Source organism: Artemia sp. Qi Xiang Cuo, chromosome 6 (genome assembly GCF_049724085.1).
Source record: "Artemia sp. Qi Xiang Cuo chromosome 6, ASM4972408v1, whole genome shotgun sequence".
NCBI lineage: Eukaryota > Metazoa > Arthropoda > Branchiopoda > Anostraca > Artemiidae > Artemia > Artemia sp. Qi Xiang Cuo.
In genome coordinates, this window is record NC_142799.1 from 28,391,324 (window position 1) to 28,410,929 (window position 19,606).

General features: G+C 38.3%; 2 protein-coding genes across 2 annotated transcripts in view; both read left to right on the forward strand.

The window, feature by feature from the left end:
* Window positions 1-6,335: 6,335 nt before the first annotated feature.
* LOC148951078 (uncharacterized) lies at window positions 6,336-6,788 on the forward strand. Its single transcript, XM_089090990.1, has one exon. The coding sequence runs from the start codon at window positions 6,336-6,338 to the stop codon at window positions 6,786-6,788; it is 453 nt and encodes a 150-aa protein (XP_088947116.1).
* Window positions 6,789-7,827: 1,039 nt separating this feature from the next.
* nes (lysophosphatidylcholine acyltransferase 3 protein nessy) overlaps window positions 7,828-19,606 on the forward strand; it is an 80,016-nt gene continuing 68,237 nt past the window's right edge. Inside the window, exons 1-2 of the mRNA XM_089090122.1 lie at window positions 7,828-7,942; window positions 17,336-17,443. Coding sequence (XP_088946248.1) covers window positions 7,870-7,942; window positions 17,336-17,443 — 181 coding nt within the window. The 5' untranslated portion in view covers window positions 7,828-7,869. The remainder of the gene's footprint in view (window positions 7,943-17,335; window positions 17,444-19,606) is intronic.

The window sequence follows — 19,606 nt, forward strand, 5'->3', positions numbered from 1 at the left end:
CTTGTCACTGTTTTTCTCAATCCTAGCTTCTTCTTTCTGTAATATGTGCTCAGATTACTCCTCTTCGGCAAGATTTTTCAACTTAAATGCTATTCGTCTGTCACACTGGTCCTTTTTTGGCTTGGAAATCCAAATGTCTTTCTCTTTCAGTAGTTGTCTAAAACAGTAATAGCCAACAAAATCAGCTTTTTCTTTCCCCATTTTCTCCCTGTAAACATAAAACACCTCTTTAACAGTTCCAAAAGGCTACTCAAAGTACTTTTTCTTGTCCCAGGCTCTACAGTAGTGGGATGGGAGCCTTAGAAGATCATCCAAAAACTTCTCTGCACTTCCTTCTTTCTGCAAAGCTAAGTGATTTCCTAGTATCCAATCGAATTGAGGTTTCTCGGTGGTTTGGATCTTGTGATGGATGGATGCCGTCCTTCGCTGCCTGTTCAGACCAGATCTTCACTTGCCATTCGCCAATGCCAAACGTACTAAAAAAAAATTTGCTTGTAAACTCTTAAAATCCCTTCTGAGGTTTTCAAATTGTATTTCAGGGTTCCTTTTCTCCTAGAAGGGCCAATATCAGCCTGCTTTAATTTCTCACAATCGTCGTTTATGACAAGTGTAGCTATGTAGACCTTCTTTTGTTTACAGGACGTTTTTTTTCCAAAAGCTACCAAACAAACTCTGTCTCTCACTTTCAGGAATGATTGAAAATTCAAAAACTCTGACCTTTTTAGCATCGACACTACAATGTTTGCATTTAGGACCAATTTTCCGTTCAGGCTTTAAATCTTAAGTAGCTTTCCACTCACCATATTTCCTATTCTGTACTTTTCTTCCTTCGTATTCCTTTCCTTAGCATCTTGCATCATAGTTTTTCAATCGATTTTTCCCTGGCTTTGATCTGTCTTTGTTCCTGTTTTTTCTAGATGATGCAATACTATTTATCATTGAGCTTTCTGTTTCCGCGAAGAAACTGTTTTCTGGAATATCTCGTAGACTTCTGTCATGGACTGATGCGTTTCCACTTTCGGGGGCAGGTATATTTGGTGATAAAATAGTACAACGTATATTCGCTGATTCAGCCAGAGGAGATGGTCCAGCAACACTTTTGTCTTGATTCATTTGATATTCCTATTCATTTCTTGAATTCAAATCGGTAAATAAAACGGACTGTCCACTCAGTTCAGTATTTACTAACTCTGCTTCATTAAAAGTTTCATCGGTTTGCTCTGGCAGCAAAATATTAATACAAACTTCTGTAAGTGAAGCGCTCTGTAATCTACTATCTGGAAGAAGGGATGCAAGCTCAGCAAAGACCAAAGATTCATCTGCTGTAACCTCACTCTCGCTTTCTTCTTCATTGACCTCTACTGGCTGAGGGCTGGCTCTGTCACATTAAAATCTGATTAAAGGTACGAGGGGTTCAGAATGCTTTTATTGTTCTAGAACTGGAAATGTTTTCAATGGAGAGTTTGCAACCCATTCTGCCACTCTGCTGGAGTATTCTGCAGTCCTTAATTTATTTTCAGGGTTCTGGTCCTGAAAGACTGGAACTGTTTTCAGGGGTGAATTAATAACCTGGGCTGATATTTGCCTGGACCATTCTGGTGTTTCCAAGTTCTCACTTAAATGTTCACCTTTCTCCATCTGAAAATGAAAATACTCAAAATCCGTTGATTTAAGAAATCACAAACTGAAAAAAAAGAAAAAAAGGTGTCCATACGAACAGTGTAATGGAACCCTACTTTCAACAACACACCATATATACATACTGAGTCCCTCTCATTGATAGGTGTAGCATACTAAAATCGAGGGTCTGAACTCTTTTCCCAAGGAGCCTGTCAGAGGGTTTCAGAATCTGTAGAGGGGTAGCATAATATTAGCAAAACTGATGTTGTAAAACAGAATAGTTCTAGTTTCCAAATAGCAGGGTAATGGAACCTTCACCAGACTCATAATTGAATTGTCATTAAGTCAAGTGAGTTTAAATTCATAATTTCTGTTGACTTAATGACGACTCAATTTTGAATTATCGCCATATTGAACAAAACACCAGTACCTTTTGAGGGTAGAGATAGAAATCATAATCCTGCTTTACTTAGACAATTCATTTTGAAGTACTGCCACATTAAACGAAACTCTGAAATCTTTTTGAAAATAGAAAAAATGCTTCATGCACCATGATTAGGAAACAGGGCGTGGTACACAAACGTCTAGCACCCATTTTCTGTTATGATAAATAGTCTCACTAAGGAATTGCCCGACAGATGGAAATTGGTGGATGACCTAACGCTCGTTGAGACCTTTTGCAGAAACTTAGTAAGCAACCGTATGAGCATCCTCAATGATATTGCAAATGACGCTGCAGACTTAGACATGAGATTAAACCCCTCTAAATCTATGATAATGCCAATATGTTTCCTTAAAACCTCACCCCTTTTCCTCAACTCAATCTCTGCAAATATTTCTGTTTCTTCCTTTAAATTACTTGGTGTTACAACTTCCTCTCATTTAAGGTGGGATATCCACGTTAAAGATATTGTCCATAGAGCTAATACGTCCATGTCTCTCCTTAAGCTATTGAATAAATTTAGTGTCCCCCATCCCATTCCTTAAGAATCTATACTTCCTTTGTCCGCCCACATCTTGAATATGCTTGTCCAGTTTGGCATCCTGGCATCTCCCGTGATGAATCAGAAAAACTTGAATCCATTCAAAAAAGAGCCCTGAGAATAATTTTTAAAGAAGGAAAGGTACCATACTCGCTCATTCTAAAAAAGCCAAGCTGGAAATTCTTGAGCACAGGAGAGGAACGTTGTGCCTTCGTTTTGAAAAACATGCAGTAATAAACCGTCGTACGGAAAACATTTTCCCCAAAAGACACTCCCCATCCCACAGTATATAAATCATAGGCAGTATGATTTTTCCCTATCTCACCCATTATAAAAACATGGACCGAGGTGCGAGTGCTCCAGAGAACGTAGAAACATAAGCGAGATTAGGTCTTTTCACGGGTAGACAAGTCAGATTTCTCTTGAAAGCGAAACTTGGCTTCAACCTTGGAACACTAAATTTTGAAGAAACTAATTTTAAATTAATTTATTCCAATACATATATGAAAATCGGTAATTAGTAGTGTAATGTTATTATTAGATGTTTTTTTGGAATTAAAAGTAGGTTTCGAAGTCTCAAGTTGGTTTCAAAGGTATTCTGAGAAAGTTTCTGCCAAATTACGTGTTCCAGGGTAATTGGACCGCTGATGGCAGATCAAATGAGAGGAGCTGTTTGTACGCGCTAATGCAAGAATAAGTGGGAGGAGCTGTTTGTTCGCACCAAGAATGAAGAGCCAGAAATTATCTGCGGTAAACTTACTGCTATATCTTTATACTGTGCCCCATCCAGACACCGCCTGCAACGTGCTGTTTCTGAACCCGTTCATATCTTGTCCGCTATCCATTGCTTGACCTCCAGGTATGAAAAAAACCTTTGTACCCTTCATTATGGAAAAAATAAACCGCTAGTTTTCCTTTTTGTTTCTTTTTTTTGGTACTGGTGATATCCAAGTTTATGCTCGTTCGATTTTTTTTTGTCTCCTCCCCCTTTTTATATGTTATCTTTTAAACCTTTTTAACGCCAAGTTTATTTCACTCTTTTTTAGTTTTTACCTTTTTCAGTTTCTGACATTTTGCCGCTTATTTTTTTTTTACTAATGAATGGTTTTGCCATTCTTTTATTGTCGTTTTTGGCATTGGTTTGCCAGCTTTTTTAGTTGTTGTGCTCGGTTTAAGTATTTTTATTTTTTGGTTTTATGACTCCTAAATGCGAATTCAGGCCTTCGGGGCTTGTGATAGACATTTTAAAATAAATATCCTATCCTATTCTACCTAACTTATACGTTGATGCACCATGAAAGAAAACAGCTAGTGTGATACACTGCTTAAACAGAGGAATTAAGGTAAGTTCAGACGAATGGGATTCCCATCATTCCCTATAGGAATTCCATCCAGGAGCTTTCGTTTTTCTGTTGTATTTTTTTCAACTTTTCCCTGCGAACCGAATTGGATATACGGGAATTTTGAAGCCCAAAATTCAAATTCAGTAAGACATGTCTAGGATAAATCATCTGCAAAGTACAACCTGTTTTTTTTTTTTTTTTTTAAACTAACTGATTTCTGAGATTCTAGCCAACTGAAGATAGCTACACCGACCAAAAATGCTGCCAAGGCTAAGGTGTCTTAGTCACTCATGCTTTCTGAATTTGAAATGTTTGCTTCCTTCCATAAGGGATTGAGCGTTCAAACACTTTCCCGTTTTTCCTGTTCGTTTTCCCTATTTGTTTTCCCATTCTGCTGAACTTACCTTTAGTAAGCATCTATACTGGTTTTCAAGAAATTGTAGTGAAATCAGCAATTCTGTGAGAGCTCTTCTTAACTTGTAAATCTATTATCAAACCTTTTGTTTCTTCCTAAGTGCAGCTATTACCATTTTTTCGCCATAATGCAAAGATCCTCTCTTTTTTATTGTAAAATTATAATATCTTCTTGTAGACAATGATGATGCTGATGAAGCTATATAAAAAGATTGCCGGCACAACTCGTATTAAAAGTCTCAGAGAAGACTCAACCAAAAGCACAACAAGTATAAATTGATGCAGCCAGATAGGCCGTAGCGCACACCTTGTATAAATAAAGGCTTATGAAGTCTATCCGCACGCAACTTGTCTTTACGGATTAAAGTTATCAAAGATATGACGAGGTATGTTTTTCTTTTTTGCCACGAAAGTATTAGAGATAGAATTTGCCACCATACGACGCGGCATGAAAAACTGCATCGGACGCATGTAAAAAGTCATTTTCGGTAAAACTCGACTATACGAGGTGTGCACGCAGCAGCCGCGATAATAGGTTACACAACCTGTGGTAGTACTATGACTTATCCTGTATCTTTACTTAGACATTGCTATTGCGCTGCCTATGATCTTTGTTTTGGCTTTATTTGCCCCACTGGTGTCAATGCTACGAGTATTTCTTAATATAGATTGGTGAACCCACAAGCAAATTAATTTAATAAGAAATCATAAATAACATTTCAATAAATCACGTATATTAAAAGTTTAGTACAACAAATTAAATCTTACAGAGTCAAAATCTGTTTAAATTACAACCAAATGAATAGCGCGTTACCCGCGGCTATTAGAATAAAGCTTGGATCAATTATGAGATTGAGTATCCTGTGCTGGGCGTGGGAGTTGATTAAAGGGGGGGGGGGATATGTCCTGCAGCATTAGTGGTGAGTGTTGCTGAAAAATTCGATTGTATACGACATTAATTTTCACTCATCCGGAAGCTTGTTTACGCTGTCCTACTGTCGTCTGGAGGATCACTTTAAAGACCTGCTTAATCCAAATACAAATGGGCAAGATGCAACGCCGATGCTGCCACCAACAGCTGAAAGACCACCACATGAAATCGACATAGCACCACCTTCAGCTTCAGAGATACTAAACGTGATCAAATGGCGAAAAAACAAGAAGTCTCCTGGGGAGGATGATATCCCTCCCGAGGTATACAAGGCGCCACCACACGTTGTAACGGAACAAATAGAAACCATCTTCGGTCCAATATGGGAGAAGAAGACCTTCCCGTCTGATTGGAAGATGTCAGTAATAATCCCAGTATTTAAAAAGGGGGACAAATGCGACAGCCGCAACTACCGAGGGATATCACTTATGGATACGGCTACCAAAGTATTTGCGATGATTTTGCTTAAAAGGTTCGAGGTAGCAAGGGATGAGCGGACACGTAAAAATCAATATGGAATTCGAAGAGGGAGAGGGTGCACTGACCAGGTCTTCACTCTTCGCCTTATTTTCCAACAGTGCGACCGCTACAAACTCCCCATAACTAACATGTTCCTTGATTTTGTGACTGCTTTCGACTCTGTAACTCGCAAAAACCTTTGGCGAATCATGTTGGAAGATGGTATGCCAGTAAAACTCATAGGGCTGTTGAAGGCCTATTACGAGCATTGCAAATCGACAGTAAGAGTGCTGGGCGAAGAAACTGAGCCCTTCAATGTCGAAAGTGGTGTAAAACAGGGGTGCATATTGTCTCCTGTTTTGTTTAACTACTGTATAGACTGGATTCTAGAGTGCACTCTCGAGTTTTGATGGTGTTGTTACGGGATTGGGCATTAACATGTCTGACCTGGACTATGTGGACGACATCGACACTCTTGCTGCTGATCCAGCAACTGCCCAAACAATGTTAAATGAAATAGCACTTTTCTCTTAGCTACTGGGTATGAAAATCAACACGGCCAAAACTAAAGTCATGGACCTAAACATGCACTCGGATTATCAGCTTATGCTTTACGGACAAGAATTGGAAAAAGTCGACAGCTTCACCTATCTTGGCTCAATAATAGACTCTCGTGGAGGCTGTGACCTTGATGTACAGAACAGAATCAACAAAGCCCAAGCCATCTTCTCACAACTCCGCCGCCATCTGTGGATCCGGCGGGAGATCAGCATGAAGACAAAACTTTCTGTTTATAAAGTGGCTGTTAGTTCTGTTCTCTCCTATGCAGTCGAAACTTCGCCACTGAAGGCGCTTCATCTCCATGATTTGGAAGTCTTTGACCACCGCTGTCTGCGAAAAATCCTGAGGATTCGATACTCCGATAGAATCTCAAATGTTGATGTGCGCCACCGCTGCTGTGACATCGAACCCGCCACCATGATTGTGAAACAGAGAAGACTGCGTTGGCTTGGTCATGTCCTTAGAAAACCCAAATGACCGCATCATAAAGCAAGTGCTTCTAGTTGTTCCATTGCCAGATTGGCGCAGGCGACCTGGCGGTAAATTTAAGAATTGGTGGACAACTGCCAAAAACGACCTTGACCCCATTGGCGGATTTCAAAAGTTTGGCAGAAAGTGGGAGAGCTGCTGGCTCCGGTTTGCTGAAGAGCTGACACAAGATCATGACAAATGGGAGTCAACCATACGTAGTCGTCTAAATGCCGGGTGAGGCGTCCGCGTCTGGTCCTGCAACAAGTACAAGTACATTGTGCACAATGTATTGCGTCATCCATTTAAATTCATCAAGTCGCGTGTCTGTTAAATAGTTTCTTTTCTTCACTACCAGTAGAATAGCACCTACTTCAAAAGTATCCCCTCTTGCCCTCAGCCCCCAATAAAAATACTGTAGCTACCCCCTACATGGGCCTCCAACTGTATGAAAAAGAAGAAGGAATCTCAAATATGAAGACGGAACAACATTCAAATATAAGACGAGATTATAAAGAAATTATGTTTACTGACCATTATTGCATTCATGGAATTTGAAAGAAAAAATTTGCTTCTGTGCAAAACTTCAGCCGTGAGCAACATTATATTGCTCATGCCGTTATTATTATTTTTTGCGCTCAATTAGCGTATTTAAGCAATCACTTAATGAAAAAGGAACAGCTTGTTTTTGCAGGCAGCTTATGCAGTCTAAGTCTCAAATTTACATAAATTTAGTGTTTTTTTACAGACGAACTAAAAAACATTGTAGTGTCCCCTGAAGAGACCTTGCCCTATCCTCAGTTGCATATTTAGGATTTTGGTTCGATGGCCCACCAGCTGAATGCTATACGAATTTTGGGATTGTAGTTTGGATTACAGGGAGTTTAGGGTACTACAAAAGGACTTTAAAAATTATGTTTATGAAAAATTATAAATATTGGTTAGTTCGAAAAGATCCAACAATGTTGTTTGAAACGTGTCTAAAGCTATTGCGTCAAACAGTCCTTCAATTGACGGAGCTATTGACAACACTGTAGGGTATTAGCGCCAGAATCTATTTTTTTGAATATAATAATCACGAGCTCCGGAAATGTTGGAGAAAATAGCCAAAGCTATTGGCGCATCTGAAACTTCTATACGACTATTAATTTCCATTCTACTTGGTAATCAATTTTTTCCATGTCTCTTAAAATTTTAATGGTCTAAACGAAAGGCTCAGTTTAGTGTAGGCTGTCTGATGCAAGGCTAATTTTAATGTATTTTGTCAGGTTTCTTAGGTGTTTATTTCATAATTTGGTTGGAATTGTTAAATTCTTCTGGGTAAATATGTATTTTGGCAGCCCCTCTGAAGGCAACATTATAAAACAAAAAGAGATGTAGGTTATCATTAGATTCCTTATTTTGGGCTAGGCTTAATGTTTAAGTTTCAAGTTATTTTGATAGAGGGGTAATGCTACCTAAAGAGGCAGTTAAGGTCAGACTGAAAGCATTCCAGACCAAAGGATATCCACAAAGGCAGTATCTAAGATGAGGAAGAAATAGTAATGAAGTAAGTGTTCTTTTAAGACTGAAGCTGTTGCTTTTTTATGTAGGCCTATTGATAATATTTTTTTCTCCTGAAAACTTTATTTGTATCTTGACTTTTTTAAATGTAACAAAAAAATGAAGAAGAGAAGCACTGTGACAAGTTAGGTTTCTTGTGCACTGCAAATAAAGAGAATATTGGAAATTTTCCATGAAAAAATAGCATGATTTGAGTGCATAGTAATTAGGTAAAACAGAATATTTTGTCAAGATCAGTGACTTGTGTTGGATATCTGTTCATAGGGGGGGAGTGTACTAGCTAAGTGCTACTAGAAGTCCAGCAACTAAGTATATTTCTGTTATAGTTCCCTTTTTGAGCTTATTTATTGCTATGCTACTAAAAAAGATAAAAAATGAGTTCAATTAACCAAATTGAAGAGCTTCAATCTTGCTAATCCTTGAATCAGATACTTAAGAACATAAGCTCTGTAAATACTTCTTATATTTTAATCTGCCTTGATTTCCTTTTAAAGTTGCTTAAAACATTGTCACTATCCACCTTGACATCGCAATTGATTACCTTAAATACCTTAAAGTACACTTGCTAGCAATAAGGACAAGTCCAATCATTAGACTTATCCTTATTGCATATATTGCATACATTGTCCTTATTGCATACATTGTCCTAATGGCATACATTGTACTCCCATGTATGCCAGTTAGTGATGATAGGGCTGCAGGACATCAGCTTCATCCCATTGTGTGAGCCATAGTTTGGTCTCCCATTCCTTATCAAGATTCACTTTGAAACTGTCAATGGATGGTGAACTTACTGTCATTTTGCTCAGATCATTCTAAAGGCTTATGATGCAGTTAGAGTTGAAATGGTTCCTCTTTTCCTTATATTACTGTAGCATGCTTCCAAAAAAGTTTCACTGAATGACCCCTGGTTCTTGATGACTGGGCAGGCTGGAATAAGTCTTAGTCATCCGATTAGAGCAGTTTGTAAGTCATTATCATATCACCTCTCTGCTGAAGGTATGTTAGAGTTGGTAGCTTGAGGCACTGCAGTTGCCATGCATATTCTTTGTCTTTGAGCCCCTTTATGCATTTAGATGCCTGTCTTTAGACAGACTTGAGGGCCATCTGGTCTGTTTTATTAGTTGGCATGGCAACACACATTCCAAATCCTAATCTTGGTCTCACCAGGCTCTTGTAGAGTTTTGTGATTATTGCTGGGGTTCTACTTGTCATTGTGCATTTGATGAGACCAAGAGTTTGGTTTTGCCTGTGGCAGTTGAAATTAAGGTCTTCATCTACAAGAACCCCCAGATCTCTTTCAGAGGTACTCTCTGAAAGTGGTTGTCTCACACCAGCATTTGCTGACATGGAGTATTGCCATCATGGGTTGTTTCTTTCAAAATGGAGAACCTTGCACTTATCTATGTTAAACTCAAGCCTCCATATTGTGACCCATTTGCCAGAGCTGTTAAGATCTAACTGTATTGAGGTCACACCTTGCTGAGTTCCTACAGGACCAATGAGCTTCAAGTTGTTGGCATACAGGCTAAGTTTGCCTGTAATGGTTCTTAGAGCATTGTTAATGAATACATTGAAGAGTGTAGGTCTCAAAACTGTTCCTTGAGGAACCCCACAACCTCAGCTATTTCTGAGTAGTAAGCTCTGCCACCTTTACCAAAGACTCTGACCTGCTGCTTTCTTCCCTTTAGGAAAGACATGATCCAGTTCACCACACCCTTTTCAATTCCAATTGCCTTCACTTTCAAATGAAGCCTTTGATAACAGACTTTATTGAAGGCTTTAGCAAAGTCTAGCAAGACCATATCTACTGGGAGACCTAGGTCAAGGAGCTTGGTTATGTGATTATACAAGTCAATCAGATTAGTTTTGACTGATCTGCCTGGTCAGAAACCATTTTGTTGTTTTGATAGAAGGTTATTTGTGATCAAGTGTCTAAGATCAGCAGTGTTGACAATACCTTCTAGGATTTTGCCAGCAGCAGACATAATACTGATTGGCCAATAATTGCAAGCTTTGCTCTTGTCTCCTCCTTTAAAGAAAAAAAAAACTTTTTCTAAAAAATAAGTTTTTCAAAGAAAAGTACAGAACTCCATTAAACAAAAAAAGAGCAAAAATAAAATAAAATAGTCTACCAAGCATGAAACCACCGCAAATGAGCATTGATAAATAAATGAAATCCAAAATGAACAGAAATTACAATAAATAACTGAGTCAAACTCAAAACAAGCAGAAATTAACAGAAGTTGGGTGCAAAACCCCTATGCCTTCCCAAGGCCAGAACAAAATTTGCACTTTACAGAATCAGATTCATTTTAATGACAACAGCTGTCATAGACACATTTAAAAAAAATGCACTAAAAGGTGCTGTTTTTTACATGAAAACATTTTTACATGAAAACACTTCTCTTCATTTTATTAAAAGCACTTGTAAAAAAAAGGAACAAAGGAGTTACTAAGTCTGTTTGTGCAGCATGAGACGGGCATAAGTTTGCTTTTGCTTCTGGTATTTGCGCGGACAGGTATTTTAGGTGGTAATATTGTCCTATGTACAGGACTAGACAATAAAAACTGGCCAAAACGAAAAATCAGCTGAAAACGGTGATTGCAAAGGCTTGGTATTTCAAGTGACTTCAGAGCAGAGCTGTAATCTACATATTTGTCGCAAAGAATGATCTTTACAGCTCTTTTCTGGATCCCCTCCAAATCATCACTTAAGTAATCTATGTGATGAACTTGTGGGCCCCAAACGGGACATGCATATTCAAGGATGGGTTGAATAAAAGTGAGGTACGCTGTTTTCAGCTGATACACTGGAAAACCTAGGCGGCGCATTGCCACCAGTGTCCGCATAGCATAATGTCCCTTCTTAACCAGCTCTTGTACATGAATAGAGAACAAACAGTCCACACTAAAGGTGACGCCCAATATAGTCGCACACGAAGCAGAAGGGAACAAAGTCGCAGGGTAGGTAAAATCGCGTTTAAGTGGGTTGAACCTCAAAACCTTTGATTTATTCTCATTAATTTGAAGACTGTTTGCAGTACACTGTGATTTAAACTGATCGAAAAAATTTGGGTTGAACTGGGCTACAGCTTGCGAATCCTTTACGTGGTATTTAAGAAGTGCAGACAAATCATCAATGAATTTAAAACAATCGTCAAAGTCAGAAAGTACATAGTTGATAACAGCCAGGAAAAGAAGAGCTGCTAATTTGGTACCTTGTGGGGCGCCACCTGTAATTTCCACCCATTCCAATTCAATATCACCAGGAAAAAGGACGTACACTTTTTGATACCTGTGATGTAAGAAATCAACTACTAATTGGAGGATGTGCTTACAGGCACCCATTGACTTGAGATTCTGGGCAGCAAGAGGGTGCTTAATCAAATCAAATGCCTTTCGGTAGTCTACCAGAAGTAAATCTACAAATGAGCTTCCAAACTCCAACCATTCAACTACTAGGTGATAAGCCGTACAAAATAAACAGACGTGCTGCATCCCTTCAAGCAACCATACTGGAAGGGGTCAAGTGACAGTGAAATGTCCGTGAGAAGTTCACAATATATGAAAGATTCTGCAACTTTAGCAAAGTTTGGTGTGATCAAAATAGGTCTTAACTGATCACATGTCTTAGGTCCTTTAACTTTGGGTATTACGCAAACATAGGCTCGCTTCCAAGCATCAGGAAAGGTTTGTTCACTGAAGCACTGATTGATGATCAATGCCAATGGTTTGGATAAAAACAAGGCATATTCGCGAATAAGTTTGACCAGCAACTCACCAGGGTAGGAAGAGCAATTCAGTTTTAGTTTTTTAAGTTCTTTCAAAACAGCAAATTTGGTAAACTGTTTTATTTTGTCAGTTTCACAATCAACTAAGAGATCAACCAGTTCGGCCTCTGTAATTCAGGGGTAGGTGGTACAAATGCCAGCAAAGAACTCGTTTACGTCTGAAGCGCTCATTTGAGATCTGTCAGGCTTGGGTATTTTTAGCTCACTGTTAACTGACTTGCCAGTCATTTGTTTCACTGTGGTTTGCCACTTCCGACTGCTACTTTGGAGAAGGTACTACCTTTTCCCGAACATAATTTCTTTGCTTGAAACGATTGATGGCCACAATTCGATTTCTAAGTTTCGCTGCTGCCGCTATTTGTCCGGAACTGTGCAGCTTGCACCTCATCTTGATCATTTGTTTGAGATCACTTGTGATCCATGGCTTATCGGACTCACTTACCACTACAACTTTAGTGGGAAAAAACTTGTGAAACATCTGTAACAGAAGAGAGTTAAACTGCTGAACTTTGCTATTCAGGTTTACTATAGAACACAGGTCGTCAAAGCAGTAAGTCCCGATCCACCGACTGAAATCGCAGATTGATTGAGAGTTAAGCGGACAAATAGTCACTTTGGTTCTCTTTGGCTTCAGTTGGTTATTTTTGGCTTGCCAGAGAATTACATAATGATCTGAACTCTGGAGAGGACCTAACAACCGAGGGGAGTAATAATTGTCACTCATGTTTGTAAAAATTAGGTCTAGAGTACTGCCACTCTGGTGCGTAGCAATGGTAACTACCTGCTTCAGATCTTACAACCCTTGCACTGAGGGCTCTGAGGGGGTTATCATCCTAAAAGACCTAATTTCCAGGACTTTCAACTATGTTGAACAACATGGATTTCTCAAAATTTTGATTGGATGTGTTTGGGAAAATGGTGGGTGTTAGTTGCTATCCAATCACTTTCAACTATTAAAAAAGGCACTAGCCCTTTCAATTTTCAATTGAATGAGCCCTTTTGAAGTTTCTACAACAACGCTTTCAATAAAACTTTATATGCTCACAGGGCATAACTTATGACCCTTGCCCTGAGGACTGTAGGGGGAGGGGTTGTCATCCTTAAAGACCTAATTTCCAAAATTTTCAACTACGTTTAATAAAATGGTTATCTAAAAATTTTGATTGGATGTGTTTGGGGAAAAGGTGGGGGTGAAAGGGGAGGGGGGGGAGGTTAGTTACCCTGAAATCACTTTCGAATATTAAAAAGGGTACTAGCCCTTTGAATTTCAAATCAAATGAGCTCTTTTTCAAGTTTCTACAACAAAGATTTCAATAAAAACCTTATATGCCCCCAGGGCAAAACTTATAATAAATGCACTGAGGGTTGTGGGGGAGTGTCTGGGTAAAAGGTGGGCGTGAGAGGGGGGTTAGTTGCCCTCAAATCACTTTTGACTATTAAAAAGGGTACCAGCCCTTTGAATTTCAAATTGAATGAGCCCTTTTTCAAGTCTCTACAACAAAGATCTCAGTAAAAACCTTTTCTCTATATGTATCTATGTGTATTATCTCTATGTGTGTTGTCTCTATAAAAACTTCTCTATATCAACACGTTAGATAAAAACCTTATCTGCCTCCTGAGCATAATTTGCAACCCTTTCCCTGAGGGCTGTGGGGGGTTGGTCATCCTCAAAAACCTAATATCCAGAACTTAAAACTACGTTGAAAAAAATGGCTATCTCAAAGTTTTGATTGGATGTGTTTGGGGAAAAGGTGGGCGTGAGAGGTGGGTTAGTTGCCCTTTAATCACTTTCGACTATTTAAAAGGACACTAGCCCTTTGAATTTCCAATTGAATGAGCCTTTTTTAAAGTTTCTACAACAATGCCTTCTATAAATAACCTTATATGCCCCCAGTGCATAACTTACAACCCTTACCCTAAGGGGGACTGTCCTCAAAAACATAATTTCTATCTGGAAATCAACTACGCTGAACAAAATGGCTATCTCAAAATTTTGATTAGATGTGTTTTGGGAAATGGTGGGCGTGGAAGGGGTGTTAGTCAACTTCCAATCACTTTTGACTATTGAAAAGGGCACAACCCACTCCAATTTCCAATTGAATGAGTGCTTTTTGAAGTTTCTACAAAAACTCCTTCAATACAAAGTGCCTTGCTCTAAAGCAAAAAATTAATAAATAATACATTGTGCCAACATTGTTCTTATATGCCCCCAGGGGATAACTTAAAACCCTTGCCCTGAGGACTGTGGGGGAGTGTCCTCTTTAATTAATCCCCGTTTCTTGTCTTGCTCGCGAGTGTCCCTGTTCTTTACTTAGGCAGGGTGATTGTGCTGCCTATGATTTATGCAACAACTTTCTATATAAACCCTATATGCCCCCAGGGGATAACTTACAACCCTTGTACTGAGGGCTCTGAGGGGTTTATCATCCTAAAAGACCTAATTTCCAGAATGTTCAACTATGTTGCACAAAATGGATATCTCAAAATTTTGTTTGGATGTACTTTGGAAATGGTGGGCATGAGAGGGGCGTTAGTTGCTACCCAATCACTTTCAACTATTAAAAAAGGTACTAGCCCTTTCAATTTCCAATTGAATGAGTTCTTTTGAAGTTTCTATGACAGCGCTTTTAATAAAAACTTTATATGCCCCAGGACATAACTTACAACCCTTGCAATGAGGGCTCTGAGGGGGTTATCATCATCAAAGACATAATTTCCAGAACTTTCAACTACGTTGAACAAAATTGATATGTCAAAATTTTAATTTGATGTTTTTGGGAAAATGGTGGGCATGAGAGGGGTGTTAGTTGCTATCCAATCACTTTCAACTATTAAAAAAGGCACTAGCCCTTTCAATTTCCAATTGAATGAGACCTTTTGAAGTTTCTACAACAACACTTTCAATAAAAACTTTATATGCCCCCAGGGCATAACTTACATTCCTTGCCCTGGGGGCTTTGGGGGGAGGGGTTATCATCCTTAAAGACCTAATTTCCAAAACTTTCAACTGTGTTGAATAAAATGGCTATCTAAAAATTTTGATTGGATGTGTTTGGGGAAAAGGTGGGCGTGAGGGGGGGGGGGTTAGTTGCCCTCAATCACTTTCAACTATTAAAAAGGGTACTAGCCCTTTGAATTTCAAATCGAATTAGCCCTTTTTCAAGTTTCTACGACAAAGATTTCAATAAAAACCTTATATGCCCCCAGGGTATAACTTATAATCCTTGCCCTGAGGGTTGTGGGGGAGTGTCCTCCTCAAAAATATGTATTCTATTTGGAAATCAACTATGCTGCACAAAACGGCTATCTCAAAATTTTGATTGGATGTGTTTGCTCAGCTAAGATTCAAGCTCAGCCTGATCCACTGTTATTACTGACATTTGAGTGATAGACATGCATGCAAGACCATTCATCCTGCTCTGTCCTGTCTGATTTTGGAGGTATGTTTTCTGCTGCTTTAGCATGATAAATGAAGGCTCTGTAGAAGTTATGATAATAGAGAGAATACAATAAAGAGTGATTGCACAGTTAGAAAAATGGGAGTTGTTGCACATACCAAGAGTTTCTGAAACTTCATTGGAATGATGAGACTCACCTATAGACCTCCATTTGGCTTGCCAGACAGTTATCTCAGCAAGGAGGCCAGTCTCAGAGAAACAGAACTGCTTATATTTTAAGGCTTTGTCATAAACTTGGTTAACATAGCATCAACAATAACACAAGGAAAGAGAAGTTTGATTTGAAATGATGTAGCTTGATGGTTAAGAAATCTCATATGTGTTTGGGGGAATGATGGGCTTGGGGGGGCCTTGTTGCCCTCCAGTCACTTTGATCTATTAAAAAGGGTACTAGCCCTTTGAATTTCCAATCAAATGAGCCTGTTTTGAAGTTTCTACAACAATGCCTTCTATAAAATCCTTATATGCCCCCAGGGCATAACTTAAAACCCTTCCCTGAGGGTTATGGGAGAGTATCCTCCTCAAAAACATATTTTCTATCTGGAAATCAACTATGCTGAACAAAATGACTATCTAAAAGTTTTGATTGGATGTGTTTGGGGGAATGATGGGCATGGGGGGGGCTAGTTGCCCTCCAATCACTTTCATCTATTAAAAAGGGTACTATCCCTTTGAATTTCCAATCAAATGAGCCTGTTTCGAAGTTCCTACAACAATGCCCTCTATAAAAACCTTATATGCCCCCAGGGCATAAGTTAAAACCCTTCCCTGAGGGTTGTGGGAGAGTGTCCTCCTCAAAAATATATTTTCTATCTGGAAATCAACTATGCTGACCAAAATGGTTATCTAAAAATTTAGATTGGATGTGTTTGGGGCAATGATGGGTGTGTGGGGGGGGGGGCTAGTTGCCCTCCAATCACTTCTGACTATTAAAAAGGGCACTAGCCACTCCAATTTTCAATCAAATGAGCCCTTTTCAAAGTTTCTACAACAGCTCCTTTTATACAAAGTGCCTGGGTATGGAGACCTAACTCTAGTTCTTGTATCCATCTTCATTTTGCCCCATCTTCCCCAAGAAATTAAAAGAATCCTCCCCTTTCTATGTGTTTTGAATTTAAGGGAAAATGACTAATTGGGCAATTCAGTATATTCATTTCCTAAAACTACTAAGTAAATAATAACTGTAAAAAAAAAACTACTTCACTGTGCAGTATAGCTTCTCTGATAGATTTATGGACTGACAGTGGCTGCTTTATACCTATGAAGATTTGAAGAATTTCATAACTTTTCTGAGGTATTAAAGAAATTTAGTGTTTACTATGGTTAGGATTTACAAGTAAACTCTTCTATTAGAATATGAAGTGAAATAAGGTATATAAATCATTGTTGTGGTTTTCGTGTTGGCCAACGTAATTGACAATGATTGTAGATCTCCACCCTATAGAAAACTGATCTGGACAATTAGTGTCCATGCAGTGCTGTTATAGGGCTAATCTGTTTAATTCTTAATATCCAATCTCGAACATTTGAAAGCATGAAAAATGTAAAAAGCTGTAAAAATCTCCAATAAAGGTCCTTGATTAATAATCCCTTTGACTTGAATGGTTATGCCAGCTGGCTAGGAATGATCTTAGCCCAGTCAGCCAATGAGATTAGCCAGAATTCAGTTTATTCATCAGAAACCTCTGTAGCCTGTAAGTTCAATATTGTTTTTTGATTTTTATTGTATGGATTATTTCAGGTTACCCCTTGTCATATATTTACACAAAGTACTTGAAGAATTTCGATGTTATCCACAAACATTTCTTCTTTTTCTTGTCTGGTTTCTGCATAGGTGTTTGGAACTTTGGTATGTAACTAAATATATTTAATTATATTAGATTATTTTGTACAATTGGCCTAAGTGTCTAAGTCTTGCTATATATGGTTACCTTTAACTGTAGTAGCCTAACTGTTAAAATTTGGGCTTATCTTTAGTGTGAGCCATGGAGAACTATGTGCTAGTGTTAAAGTTCTGGTGTTGCTGATTATTTGGCTTGAGACAAGGAAATGTGGAATGACTCTCTAAGCTCAACCAGAACTGATTTAACTGTAAATCTGGAGAAGGTATTGCGTGTGCAAAAGCACAGGATAACTAGTTCTCAACCCTCTATTGTACTTCCTAGCTGAAGGGCCATGAAACAGAGATCACCACCATTGGTTGGACTAAGAAGTCCATTGCTGTTAATCTCCACCAGATTAAGCAGTTCTCATCCTGTTTTCTTACTTAGAGGCCGTTTTCACGAGGACTTGAGTTGAACTCGAGTTCAACTTTCACGTGGATTTATGTTTGCGCGCTGGATGTATGTTTTTGCGTAAATCCTCCTCGAATTCATCTAAAGTTGAACTCGAAGTTGAGCTCAAATCCATCGTTTGTTCAACTCTTTTTTAGTAGCAGAGTTGAACGTCAACCTGCTAGAATTCTAAGTTGAAAATCCATCTCTAAGTTGAACAAAAGATGGATTTTATCTATCTTTCGTTGTTTTCACGAGGATTTTAGTTGAACTCGAGTTCAACCAGAGTCCTCGTGAAAACAGCCTCTTAGTAACCCCTTCAAAGTTCTGACAAATTACCTGTCCTCCCTAAGGTACCTATGACTGGTTCCGTGCTTCACTTCAAGGAGATGTCTTTAAGTCATTATCTATTGCAGTGGTTCCCAACCTGTGGTACGTGTACCTCCAGGGGTACATAGAGGTTTGTAGGGGCTAAACAAAAGAATATCATTAATAGTGGAATCAGTATCTTGGTAGGATTTTCATGGAGGTTAGGTTTGTAACATTTTTGTTACATTATAAATAGAAAGTTACTTTTTTGTGTTACAGTCCTAAAAATGTTACATTTATGATATGTTTTTGAATAATCAATAGATTACACGTTTTCTGATCAATCTATTTTTCACCTTGAAAAAATTCAACTGTTTTCAGTTTAGTTACATTTTATGAGTATGGACATCGTTTCATAATGCAATTGGGTAATCTTAACACATGATCATTCAATTAATATTTGCTCATTCACATAGTAAGTAAGGGTAACATTATCATTTGTGTAATTATCATTTGCAATGCTGAGAAAGCAAACAGATTTTGCAGTTAGTATCTCAGTGTTGCATTTGTTTTGAAGTGGGTAACTTACTATTACACTGGTCTCAGTGGTTCGTGAACAACAACTAAATTGTTTGTATTGTTATTTAAATAACTGCAAGTAAAAAATACCAACATGTCTCAATCTTGTTCTGTCATGGTTGCAGCAGTAGCTGCACCCTAGTAAAGAACAAACCACAGCCCATAGTAACCAAATATTAAAAAAAGCGTTCTAAAAAAAAACTGGCTAGAAAGAAAGAATTGCCATTTGTAGCTGATTCAGGAGTGTAACAAGTATTTCGATTAGTTTAAATTGTAAAGAAATAACAAGTAAAGAATATAAAGTATCGGTGATAAAGCCTTGAAGCCTCTTTTGCCTTTCCATAGCTAAGTTCTTGTTGGGAGGTCATTTTTGTCCTATGCATTTATCAAGAATAAACACGGAAATGAACTTGATACAGCTCCAAATTTAAGGCTCTACCTGTCATGTAGAGCCATCAAGCTCAAAGATCTCATTGGGAAGTATTTCTGTTCATAAACGTTCATGCTGTTTTACTTAAAAAACAACAATGTAAAATTTACTGTTACTTTGAAATTATGTTTAAAAATGTATCCAAGCTAGGTTTAGTGTTGTTTTCCTCCATGTCTCAATCAACTTTATCAAGGGGTCAATCAAGCTTAATCCTGAGCACAAAAGTGACCATACCTGACTTAGAAACAATCATAATTGAGTGCATGCAGGGTTTAATAAGATGCTTATTAATAGAAACCACAAAAGCTTTGGTTTCTTGAAATACACTCTTCTGGTCTAGGAAGGAAGTCAAAGACTTTGTTTATCTTCTTTATTTCTTAATAAAAAAAAGCCACAACGTACATTCACAAAAAATCAGAGA

Excerpts from the sequence above, each read along its gene's own strand:
- LOC148951078 (XM_089090990.1), top strand. The coding sequence starts at position 6,336 with ATGCACTCGGATTATCAGCTTATGCTTTACGGACAAGAATTGGAAAAA.